Consider the following 13,012-nt stretch of genomic DNA (forward strand, 5'->3'; position numbering starts at 1 on the left):
ATAAGGAACAAAGAGTAACATGCAAGGTTCAGTATTAGCCTTAACGTACACATTTATGAGCTTTGTGGAATATTAGTGTTTGAAATAACTATCCTATATGTCTGATCAAACCAATTACAGTAAACTTAATTCTTCTACATCAAATCAATCGGAGGGAGATGGAGGAGTTAAAGAGGAGAAAGAAGGAGGGGGAAGATTGCTACAGAGCTTAAAACGTGAATTGATTATGCATCCATAGCGTCAAAACATTTTTTCCTAGTTTTAAACCTACAAACACATCGGAGCTCTACACACAGTTGTAAAATATGAAATTGTATCGATATTTGCAACAATAAAAACAAACAAACAAACAAACAAACAAACAGTTATTTCATGTGATTTTGTCTTTACCTGTGTCGTTGAGGATTGCTGAGCACTTGGCGACCGCCTCGGCCCGGCGGGTAGGATCAGAGGCGCAGGGATCGACGTCAATGGGCGTATCCGGGCAAGCGAGGGCAGCATCATTCCAGCTGTCACCAAACTCTTCTACAGTGGAAGCCTGGGACGGGATACACACATACGCACATATGTGTTCATTGGTAGTTGACCCTTGTACCCCAAGGGGATGTCACGACAGGGTACAATGTACTCAGCAGTTACACATGTATGAGTAAAGTGGTTCTGTATGAATCTGTCTCACTCTGTGCAAACTGCCTTGGTACTGCAAAGCTAAAATTTATGTCCTTTCAATTGTCCATGTCAATTGTCACAGTAAACACCAAAGAAAAGTACAAGAGATATATTTTTAGACTTAAATGTGACAAAGTATCACGGGAAAACTTCAAATTCACATGTGTTTACTAAACGAAGTAATAATTTTACGCCAAAATCATTGAACAATCAGAACAACGTCTCTACAGCATTCGATTTCATATCAGCACTAGCTGGGGCAAATTATTTTCAACATTATAGATGTCCATCAGTACAACCTGAAATGATGATGACAATAATATGGTACTACTCATGCAACACCTTGTATATCCCTCCCAAATGATAATTAAAATTATTCAAATCTAAAATAAGCTTTCAAGTATTCTCAGATCACAGCTTGGCAAGTGAGATTGTTCTCCAATACGAGGAATAAAAGCTTGTTTGTTTTATCTGTATACCTGGGTCCCGTTGGGCAGTGCCATGTCGTTTGAGGCCGCTCCGTCCATGTCTCCACAGAGCCCACACACCGTTCCGGTGTAGTACTCGGAGAGCCAGACCTCCGCCGTGCTCACTCCGTCCCATCTCACAGCCAAGTCGATGTCCGTCATTACCACCTGTAACAGACGGCACAAGCCCACAGTGAGGGTGATGATATTGCACTACTCAGGCAACAAGAGTTACATCTCTTATTCCCTAGAGACCTGCTATCAATAATATTCCATTCATTATGAAGTCCCCATTTGCATATCTGGGGCCAAGTTGGGCATCATGAGTAAAATGTTTCATCTTGACCGGAATCAAGCTCAAAACTTTGGTTTAAGAGTCCAGCACACTCTCTATTCTCAAAAAATAACAAACAAACAAACAAACAAACAAACGAACAAACAAATCAAACAAACAAACAAACAAACATGAGACGAAACACTTGGCATGGATCCTAAGAGTCACAAAGGGACTGTGATAATGACAAGTGATACGTTATCATTCAATCGATAATACTTTAAGTAGCTTTTGCACTGAGCACGTAACAACACAATCGGCATATTTTTTGGGAAAAAAAGACTACAGGTAATGCAAATGCAACTGATAAGTACTCGTAATCGTTACATATACCTTTCGCATCTCATTTAAGATATTCAAAAAGAAATATACTCTGCGTTTGTAATAATTTCATTTGGAATTTTGTCAGGAATTTACTGACAGCACAAGAACATTGTATCAGCCAACCCCACTTCTATAAACTGCCGTACCGTATATTCCCCACTGCGCGTCAGGTAAACATTGTTCCTGTAGAACGGGATGTTCACTCGCAGGCCGTCCAGCAAGACGTCGGTCGTTGTCAAGGTGATCACCTGTAATATATACATATGAATATAGAAATATAAACGCACATATTCTCTAATTCAGTCTCTCTCCCGTATCATATTTCACAGGAATGACATAATCCTTGTCTATTTTTTTTTCTGTGCATCGATGATCAAGGTCGAATCTTTCACCTGCGTGTCCAAGCCAGAGCTGTACATCAAGTAGTTGCATATAATTATGCTGGTATACATTATATTACTTGTATGGCATTCACTCATTTGAGATGAGTTTATGAAAGTGCTCACGTACGCTCTCGATACTTCCTGTTCAACTAATCATTACCGGTATATGCCGCACGGATTAATCAATACAGGTTTTTCGCCTTTGTTATTTCATTCCACGGTTATTGCTACTTGCTGCAATGCCACAGTGCCCGTATATTTTAAACTTTTTTTAACCAGGATGTTCTACATTATACGAGCGGCACTGCTTTTCTTTAGTGCTAACAAATGAATTTCTTTTTGTTTTTTTGTCATGAAAAAGATTAACAACCCATACTCTGACACTATGTGTAAATGTAGATTACTGATATCTCTATAAAGCCATCAATATCTTGATAAGAATCAGATTTAAGATCCTTGTCTTTTGATCAGGTAAACTTCTACCGCATGCCCTGATCTCTCGCAATAACCCTTGCATACGGAACCATCAATTAAGTGCAACAATTAAAACGAATAACTTTCCCGCTTGGTATTCTCCCAGCGTTAACCACGAGAAGTCCGAGACAAAGCTTGATATCGAATATCTTTACTTAAATAATGTACATTCCCCGCTACTTGTTCACCTTTTATTGCGTTCTTCCAAGACAAGTCGTTGATTCTTCTATACATATGCAGATACATTTCCGTAACCTTAACCCTAAAAAGACTGGGCTATTTTGGTAGCTCGAAAGACTGGGGGGGGGGGGGGGGGGGGGGGGGGGCTAAAGGGCCCCCCTTAAGATCTCGGCCGTGGATCGCGCGATCGCCGCGGAAATTTGCACAATGGTAGTGTGCGATGTAATCTACAAAATCGTATATTAAAATTTTACAAAATAGTCTTCTTTTATTTTATTTTGATCAATTATGCTAATTTATGCAAGAGATCAGACTCTTAGATCTAAATCAGTAAATAAAGCTCCAAAAGTGCTCATTTTTCGTCTAATTATTCTTTGTGTCATTCTTAGCAAATGTACTCGAAAAAAAATTCTGTATCAAAATCAATTTCTTATTTATTTTATTTTTTTATGAATTTCTCATGTATTTCTTTGTTTTTTCGAACTTTTGTTTTTATTGTTTTTTGAATAAAATTTGTGGCAGACACTTTTTGAAGCATAATACTCCTAAAACAAATTAATTTTAGCCATTGAGAGTAAAAATAAGCATATTTATATGAACCATATGAAAAAACTCAATTTGCATTGACTTTGTACACAAAATCACATTTTTGAGCCATTTTCGGCCTCACGTGCATGTACAAAAAGTTATGTAACTTCAGAACCGTACCCCCGGGCACCACAAATTTGGTGTCAAAATGTGCGGAAAACTCGAAAGAAAAAAGTCATAGAGCATCGCGGCGAGAACATTGCGTGTTGCTGAGTAATCGCGCGAAATGTCGAGGGGGGGGGGCCTTTTAGGCCCCCCCCCCCCCCAGTCTTTTTAGGGTTAAAGTAACTAAAGGCTGCCACCGTGTATTCATTTTCATTGTTTCTGTCTCTGTTCATAGTCACTTCACTTTGTTAAAAATACACAAGCATACAATGTACGTGGCTATTATGCTTTTCTTTTTATTTCTCACTGGAAATGGAGTTTGTTTTTTTTTGTTTTTTTTTTTTTTTTGCTGTTGTTATTGTTTTTAAATTGAACTTCTACATGAATTGACGGAGAAACTCACAAGCCCCGCAACGTTGACTGTCAGTTCCCTCGTGTAGGTGACATTGTCTACACTGTCCTTCTCGGCTCTTGCCGTCACATTGAATGTCTGATCGGTGGTACCATTGGCGCAATCCGTGGTGACCAGTGTATGCACACAGTCACCTTGGAAGGTGTAATCCAAGTCATCGAAGGTGACATAGTGGGGACCGCCATAGACGGTACAGACTTGAAGGTCATACACTGTGATGCAGAAAATCAACGACACACACAAGTACATTCACAGATTTAGAAATGGATGCTATACACGAGTGAAAATGCATGACTGTATAGTTGATAACTTATCCGCGAGGGGAATTGGTAGATTCATCTGTTTTTGGTGTCGTACTCATATGATTCACTCTCATTTTCATTTTGGCAGATGAATGAAATTTATGCGTCGAATACTTGTAAGAGCCGGGCCAAAGTTACGAACAACTTACGAGCGATTGGTGATCAGTTCTGATGTGCTATACTTATCAGAATTTCCATAATTCAGAACAAGAACTGATCACCAGTCGCTCGTAAGTTGTTCGTAACTTTACGAACAGCTTTATGAAACACCCCCCTGGTTACAGCCATAATTCATTAGCTGCAAAGATCATATTCATTCAAGAAGATCATATTCACTCTGAAGAAGATTATATTCAGTCTGAATATAATCTTTCTGTTCCGTTGAAATTGATATTATCTGATCGTGATTCGTGATCAGCAAGTAAAGTTACAAACAATGCTACTAGGCAAATCATGATTTTCGAGCAAATTTATTGTATATTGTTTCTGGAGAAACGTAATATAATTTGTAATCTCTTTCGCATGGGTATGTCCAACATTTAAAGGGATCGTATCGTTTTGGTTGAGATCTAATTTCAGGTTTCTAACATTTTTTGGTGAGATAATGAGAAATTTCTTATGAAATATGCAAGAGCATGTTATTACATGAGGAATTCAACGTTTATTTGATTAAAATTGGTTTTGAAATGGCTGAGATATCCAAAACAGAGCGATTCTAATAAAGTGTGGAACCCACATTTTATTACGATCGTTTTGTTTTACTTTATTTTTGGATGTTTCAGTCATTCCAAACCCGATTTTCATCAAATAAATTTTGAATTCCTCTTAAAATGGTGTGCTCTGTACTATTTCATAAGTGTTTTCTGGATATCTCGCATAAAGTTAAAAGCCCAATTCTCATCTCCACCAATACTGTACCATCCATTTAATATGCAATCGCTGCGTAGTATGTCCTGCCTTCATCACACTACACGTTTTCAAGATGTCGAACAAAATCGTTATTTTGACAATGTCTAATTTTAAGAAACATTATCATCTGTGTTTCCCTACGTATCTATCTCTTAGGCGTAATTTCATTGTTTGCAAATACCAGTCATAAGAAAATGATAATTTCATATCTTCTTAAGACGTAAAAATACTATGATACGAAGGATAGATATACTGAAATATGTGTGCTAAAGTCTATGATAACGTGTTTTACGAATAAGCCGAAGAACACGGTTTTTATATCTGAATAAGACGATACTGTACGTTCAGAAGGAGAGAGAGAGAAAAAAATAAATAAATAGGAACTATGACAATATACAGAGTTTTTAGCGCATGAAGTACCACTGCCCTTTTCACGTGAAGGCATATCGTTTCATACAGTAAGGTGAAGAATATTCTACTTTATATCATATGAAAGGTCAGGTAAATGCAAATGAGATCAATCCCTTTGCTCCGACATGACGGTTCCGCACGAATTTAACAGACGGCATAAGCGGTTCCCCGAAAGGCGATGCGATAAATCTGCTGTGCTGCGTTCGATTTGTAGAACACGGCAACATCTCACCGATTTCCGTGCAGGTGAGACCGTCCCCTTCGTATTCGTCGCGGCAGACGCAGGCGGCATCCCCGCTATCGTCCGTGCCGCAGTCAGCGTTGGTGTCGCACGACACCACCTCGCACTGGAAGAGACCGTTTACACAGGTGCACAGCTCCGAGCACGTATCTGACAGGAGGCTGGTGCCAGCCTGTACAAACGAGAATCAGATCAAATTTATGTTTTGTCACACACAAAAGTAGAACAAAACTATTGAGAAGGACTCTACACGGGTGCAAATTTTTTTCTTTTCTTTTTTCTAGTTTGGTGCCAAACAATAAGCAGTAATGATGACAACAGTGCCCACGGTATCAATGTTACATTCGTCAACATTTACGACTATGAATCATCACGCATGAATTATAATTTCGTTCGACGAGAATATTTACACAGCGCTGAGTCATAGCGAAAAATCAAACATTACAATATGAAAGTTAAGTTAGGTGTGGACCCCAAGGAGTTTACACTGGAACTAGAACGATCAATATAGATATTTGCTAAGCTGACGTGCGCCTGCACGCGTTCACTAATTGTAAGTATTAACAGAAACCAACGACATGTTGAGTTTGTACTAGATTCTATGAGTATTCCTCCGTAAAGAATCATAGAGTATCAATAAATACGGGAACAAAACGACAATAAATTTAATGAACATTTGTAATCGGGAATTCTCTCTGGGATATACATTTGAAATATTTCAAGTAAAACTGAACTCAAACGCTTGTCTTCATTGTACATCTCAAATCCTGCATGCAATTCATTTCATTATCAAGAAGACGTTAACTGAATTTCCTTCCGACGACTGAAATCAGATGACTGAAAGTGGACAGACTGTCGTTCGAATTTTAATGGCAAAATGAGACCTTTCTGCCAAAACGCTACGTCGCGCAGAAGCATTCGTGTTAGAAGCATGTTGGTAGCATTTGTGATCAACTTGACAGTGATTTTAACAGAGACTAAAAGCTTAATATGATGTAAGGTATCTGAAGATGAACGGGAAGAAATGGGCATTACAGTGGGTCGACTGAGACGACTACTCATCTTGATGCAAACACAAGTAACATTATTAGATTAACGACTACGAGGAAACATTAACGGCAAAAATACTATACGGAGGAGAGTACATGTAGATCAAAGTAAAGGGAACGAGAAATATAAAATAAAATCTATTCTCTTGAAGACAACGACCAATTTGGCCGATACTACTCTGTTTGGAAACGCCATGTGTACATACAAATTTTTAAACATTACAAATGTTGTCACCAGAGCGTCGCTGTGATTCATCTTGCCGTTCCGCTCTTAAGTTCATTTTGACTTTTATAGCTACAGTAACATAAAAATCTACAAAAGTTCATTAAAACTGGACGTACATCAAAACCTTTCACCTTCTCCTGTGAACGTAATCGCACTACAAATATCTTCCTGTTTTTAAAAATTACAAATGTTCCTGTAATCAATGGATTATTAAGTTATACCCTTCACGCCCTATCATAACAACAAAGCACTAACGCTAAATCACCGATCCCGAAAAATATGAATTTCACATTTTCTGTGAACAAACCATTTGATTATCGAGGGGATCACATCACCAACTTATCTAATTTGCGTACTATTATTGTGGATAATATTGACCATAATTTCTTGAAAACATATGAAGCTTTGAAATTTCAATGAATTTCCGATTTTATCTGAACTTATGCCGTCGTTTTATTACTTTACTATTTTTATTTTACTCTGTTTAATTCATTTCACTCAATTTATGGAATTCATCTTGAACATAGAGTGACAAAATACATTATAGACACAATGACTTACGACATAGTAGACGCCGTTGCGCTCGCATTGACACTGGTCTAACGTCACGCACTGCGCTCCGTCGAGAACGAAACCGGCATCGCACGAACAGCCTTCTACGCAGCGGTCGTCGCACGGCGGATCGAGCACGCGGCCAGGGCAGGTCTCTGGACACGAACTGGTGCACGTCTGGTAGGTCGAGCTGTTGCTTCCACAAGCCAGGTCTACGTGGGTAAAATTGAGTAGAAAAAGTTAAAGGGTTTTAAGAGAAGCAAACGGCGATGGCCTTTGTAATTTTACGGCTGAAAACTGCGGAAATTATGCCAACAATCTATCAAGATGGAGGAAATACTTTCATATCAACGCTTCTGAATCCACAACATAGGATAGCGGGAGTTTTGAATCTGAAGTATATTGTCTCTGTACTAGTCTGCACATGAAAACCTTCCTAAAATATTGCGTAGATATTTTGTTTACGAAACGGGATGATTTTTCTCTCTTTTCATACCGTCATGAATGAACGAATTAGCGATGCAAAAACTTCAGCAAAACGATCGAAACCTTGACAATACATCAAGTTAAGAAAATGTACTTTCTAAAAAGTTAATTTTTTGAAAGGCGGACGCATGAAACCATGTTGTCAATATCAGAAATAACTAAGAATTAATGTCTGTTTGCTTTTTTTTTTCTTGTCTGTTTTTTCGGCAGTACTTCCTTTAACCAAGTATATTACAAATCAAATCAGCTCTGAAAAATGTTTATTAGCATTACCACACAAAGTCGCATTTCGCCATTCCTCAGAAAACGTGTGCCCAGCGTCCAAGCACGTCTGGTGGTAGGCAGCGTAGGCGTCACACGCACCGCCCGAGTCTGCCGGTAGCTCGGCGCAGACGTCGTCCAGGCACGACTGATAGAAAAACGTCGAGTCGACTAAATCTCGGCACTCCGTGAGAGCAGAAGCTACAAAAACGGAAACAGTACATAACAGAAATAAGAATAGCAACAGATTAATTCAGAGATAACCAAATAGTATAGCGTTTTCTTTGACTCCTTGATGTAGGCCTACTTCGTCTACACGTTTACCATCTACAACAACATAATAATTATACTAATAGTCTATAACAAATCATATTACTATGCCATCTACTGCAACATCGAATTAGTATTTCCGATGATGACGTTACTCTGAGGTAACACTATGAGAAAGCATAACATATAATTTTTGCATTTTTGTAGTGAATTACGTCTCACAAACATGCTTTCGTTACTTTCCGCCAGCTAAAAAATACAGTCTGACTAATGAAATAGTCATGTTTTTGTCACACTTCTGAAATTTCGGGTCTTTTTTTTTTTCAAAATCCCTTCTACTTCTTCGAAATCACATTAAAACATGTTGCAACTTCCGAGGACGACGTTAAACCAATAATGAAATCATGAAAACTGCATTTGCAGTAGAAGTGGGGGTAAAAGCAGTAATAGTAATTGTTCCTGTTAATTGTTTAGTGTTTTATTTTCTCACTGGACAATCTGACGACTGCTTGACTTTATCAAATCAAAGAGGAAACTGATTTCATTGCATGTCCGCGCCTACTAGACGCTCGTTATTGTCTCCCGATTTAATCAAATCATAAATTCGGGATAAATATCGCTAGCGTTTATACGTTGTTGTATAACTTGAAACGGGAAGTGGTTGGCGAGTTCTCTTTTTTTTTTTCATTTCAAATACTTTTATACGCTAGGAAATAATGTGATATGATTCGAATTGTGTTCTGGTTGCAAGATCTCACGCAAACTTTTGAAGTTTCGTTTGTGGATTACACCACCGACAGATTGAAAACGCAATGAGAATGATAATCTTACTCGATGCTTAAAGAGATAGTATAGTTTTGGTTGAGATGGGGATTCAGATTTTAACTCTTTGCAAGATAATTAGAAACCAATTGGGAAATACATGTATTAAAGAGCATACATTCTTGAGAGGAAATTCAAAAAAAGTTTCTTTATGAAAATCGGTTTTGAAATGGTTGTGATATCGAAAATATAAACAAAGTGGTCCTAATAATAAACGCGAGTCCCACGTTTTACTAGAACTTCTTTGTTTCTGGATATCTCAGCCATTTCAAAACCAATTTGCATCAAACTCTGAATTCCTCTTAAAGTTGCATGCTCTTTCATATTTCATGAGAGGTTTCTCATTATTTCACAAAAAGTTGGAAACCTGAAGCCCCATCTCAACCAAAACTATACCCATCACTTTAAAGCTTTGTTACGAATAAACGTTAAACGAGCATTTCCTCAGGGTGGTTGGACGAGCTGCCCTCTAGATTATTCCTTTCCTCGCGCACGTGAAATATTTTTAGCAGATCATTCACAAGATAACCATATACATATGCGTCAATTATAAAAATAGCAGACATTTTTTAAAGGGTACCTTCATTAGTGTTGTAGTATCTTCCGTATTTTGTGTCAATTTTACTATTGCACGTTACCACGTAGTTTTAATACGACTGTATGAAAAGGTTATACATCCTGTCCATGGGTGCAGCGGACATGGGAATCGGACTTGTTAAAGAACCCACAGATAACTTTCAACTACTAGTAGTCAGTATACCTCAGTACCGCAATTTGCGGCGCGATACCTACACGAACTAGTGGCGAGTAAGCTGCATCGCTGCTGCGCTGTGGCCAGACGGTCCGCATCGCCGACGCATGGGTCCAGCGGCTCAGCGTCCGGGCAGTCGCTGTCCAACTTCCAGCCGTTTGCAAACGAGGTGGAGTTTGTGGCCTGATATTTTGTTTCATTGGAAAAGGAGAGAAACAAATAATACAACACAGAGTTACAACATTCTAATTAATGTCAGGTAGCGACATTGATACTCATTATGACGTTAAAGGAGATGAGGTGTTGAGTATGCAGAACCGAAGTAACGAACTAAAAACATAATTACTTTAGTGGACAGACAAACGTTTCCAATATCATCAGCTACTAATATACAGAAAATTATAAGACACAAATGTCCAGTGTTCTTAAGAAACTTTCGTACACTTGACTTTTCCTTGGATCAATCCATATCTATAACATCAACACATTTACTTCATTGATCTGTGCTTTCACGCGAACTCGAGCAATTCTTAAATAACTACCTACACCAACATCCCATCATGGAAAGAGAAATGAAAGGAGAGAACGAAATCAATTTATCACATGGATATTAACACTTATTTCCACGAATATTTTTGTGCCCTTTCAGTGATGAATTTCAAATAATGCTAACATCTATAACGGAAGCCTGGTGAGGGGATAGGTCACCTAAAAGAAACAAACAAAAACAAAAAGAGAATCAAAACGCATCACGTATTATTTTGCAAAGAAGAGTAAAGAGCTTTGTATTTGTATGGGGCATATGTTCAGCACCCGCAGACAAAATGTAAAATAAATCAGCGAGAGAATATTTTCTTTGTTCAGAACACGTTTTGGCGTGTCCTCAACGCGTAAGGGGAGTCCACGAGACAACGCAAGAAGACAAAGCTGTTTAAACAGGGATAATTGTATAGGGAGAAGAAGAAGGTGGGATGGGGGCTGAAAATAGGACTGTTTCACCTCGCAAGTTCTTTCTTATAACGCTGGTTCTCTGTTGATGACAAAATATCAACAGTCAATCTCTCACATCACGTGGCAACTCCAAAATAGTGAATCACTTGCGTTTCATGAATAAGAGGAGCATGCGTCGACTATTCATGACGAGGTGAAAAGTTTCTGCAATTTATTTCATCATCCTTTTCATGTCTGGCTTTTTTCCCTTTTCATTTCCATTTGTAGGACTCTGGTCTGCACGTTCATAGATTTGATAGTTAATTTGTGCATAGACGGAAAACTCTAGTTTAATGAAAGTCTTAATGGAAATAAGAATGTCCATGACGGCAAAACGGGGCCCCATATAAAACCAGGAATATAAGCATACACACAGAGATTAAGTGTACGTATATGTGTGCATGTATGTCTGTCTGTATGTATGAAAGTTTGTATGCATCCATGAATGTACGTAGACCTATGTATGTATGCATGTATGTACGTACGTATGTATGTTTTAAGAACACAGCCAAACATGTATCATAAATAAACACATGCAATATACATACATAATACATATTGACAAAAACACTGACAGACAGGCCTACAAACAGACAGACACAATGTATGTTTTGACCAAACGATACATGCACGAATATGTATACACTTGGTGTGAATATCATGCGAGTACATAATCGATTTACCAAGGAGCCGTCAGGTAAGAGGAAGTCATTGTCAGCGTTGCCATCGAAGTCGCCGCACAGACCGCACACGGCGCCGCTGTACGTCGGCGGGAGAGTTACGGTGATGTCGCCTTCCCCATCCCATCGTAACACCAGGCCAGTGCTGGTGGAAAGCACCTGTCATTATAGAAGTGGAAAAACTTAATGGCTTCACGCTTGTGATGTGTTAAGGCTGCCAAAAATTCCATTAAATCCAGTATTACTTTTACTTTAAAAAACAAAACAAAACAAAACAAAACACGTAACGACCTTTTTCTCCTGGCAAATCATGCGGCAAAAATAATGAGGCAAAAACATTTTAAATACAGAAAATCTCACTCACACCCGGCTACATGTATTTCACACAGTATAAATGCATCTGATGGCATTTACATTCGTATTGCCGACTTTTATAAGAGCTCTTACAAGGGCGAATTGTATTAACAACAACAACAACAACAACAACAAAAGAATTTATCCAAGCATGACTGAATTTGTGGAAGTCAGGAAGGATCTAATTCACATGGTGTTAAATCAAGTCAAATTATATAAACATGGGACATGTGAAATATATCGACTGATCACGCAATGCTTTTATGCTTACATACGATGACAGTATCAAACATCACTCTCGCCTTCCTTTCATACCTGGAAACAGCAAGAATTATTCATAACTGACATTTTTGTAAGAATTCTAGTTCAACGTTTGAAGTTATTGCTTGTAAAAAAAAGATACGAAGTGATTAGCATTTTATGTCATTTTTTTAGATATTCTTCCACTAAGCTGACATATGATTATCTCAACCAGACAACTTCAAATTGCATTGATATAATCAGTAGAGTTCCCCTAGTTGTATTAGGTACATGTATTTGTAAGAAACCTGAAAAAAAAACAAAGTTTAAGAAGGAACTCCTCATTATGCGCTCAAATACATATCTACCATAATTGTTATGTCTTCTCTTGCAATTTACTGTTTGCAACCATCATGTATGATGTAACAGAGAACTGAAAATCAAAAGTAATGTTAAGTGATGTAAACAAAATCATCCGAGAACCTGTCAGACTTGAACACTTTGCAATAGGAGTCGACAATTTATGTTCCAC

At 38.2% G+C, this 13,012-nt stretch overlaps 1 protein-coding gene across 1 annotated transcript in view; it reads right to left on the reverse strand.

Annotated features, from left to right (window-relative positions):
* LOC139731851 (zonadhesin-like) overlaps positions 1-13,012 on the reverse strand; it is a 66,064-nt gene that overhangs the window by 9,415 nt on the left and 43,637 nt on the right. Inside the window, exons 12-20 of the mRNA XM_071642726.1 lie at positions 11,890-12,045; positions 10,258-10,399; positions 8,386-8,574; positions 7,636-7,838; positions 5,791-5,971; positions 3,928-4,148; positions 1,941-2,042; positions 1,149-1,304; positions 391-538 (exon numbers count right to left, since the gene is read on the reverse strand). Of these exons, the coding sequence (XP_071498827.1) occupies positions 391-538; positions 1,149-1,304; positions 1,941-2,042; positions 3,928-4,148; positions 5,791-5,971; positions 7,636-7,838; positions 8,386-8,574; positions 10,258-10,399; positions 11,890-12,045 (1,498 nt within the window). The remainder of the gene's footprint in view (positions 1-390; positions 539-1,148; positions 1,305-1,940; positions 2,043-3,927; positions 4,149-5,790; positions 5,972-7,635; positions 7,839-8,385; positions 8,575-10,257; positions 10,400-11,889; positions 12,046-13,012) is intronic.

The sequence above is a fragment of the Diadema antillarum genome, unplaced genomic scaffold (genome assembly GCF_040938485.1).
Source record: "Diadema antillarum isolate AM-2024a unplaced genomic scaffold, OU_Dant_1.0 seq00000386_RagTag, whole genome shotgun sequence".
Classification (NCBI taxonomy): Eukaryota; Metazoa; Echinodermata; class Echinoidea; order Diadematoida; family Diadematidae; genus Diadema; species Diadema antillarum.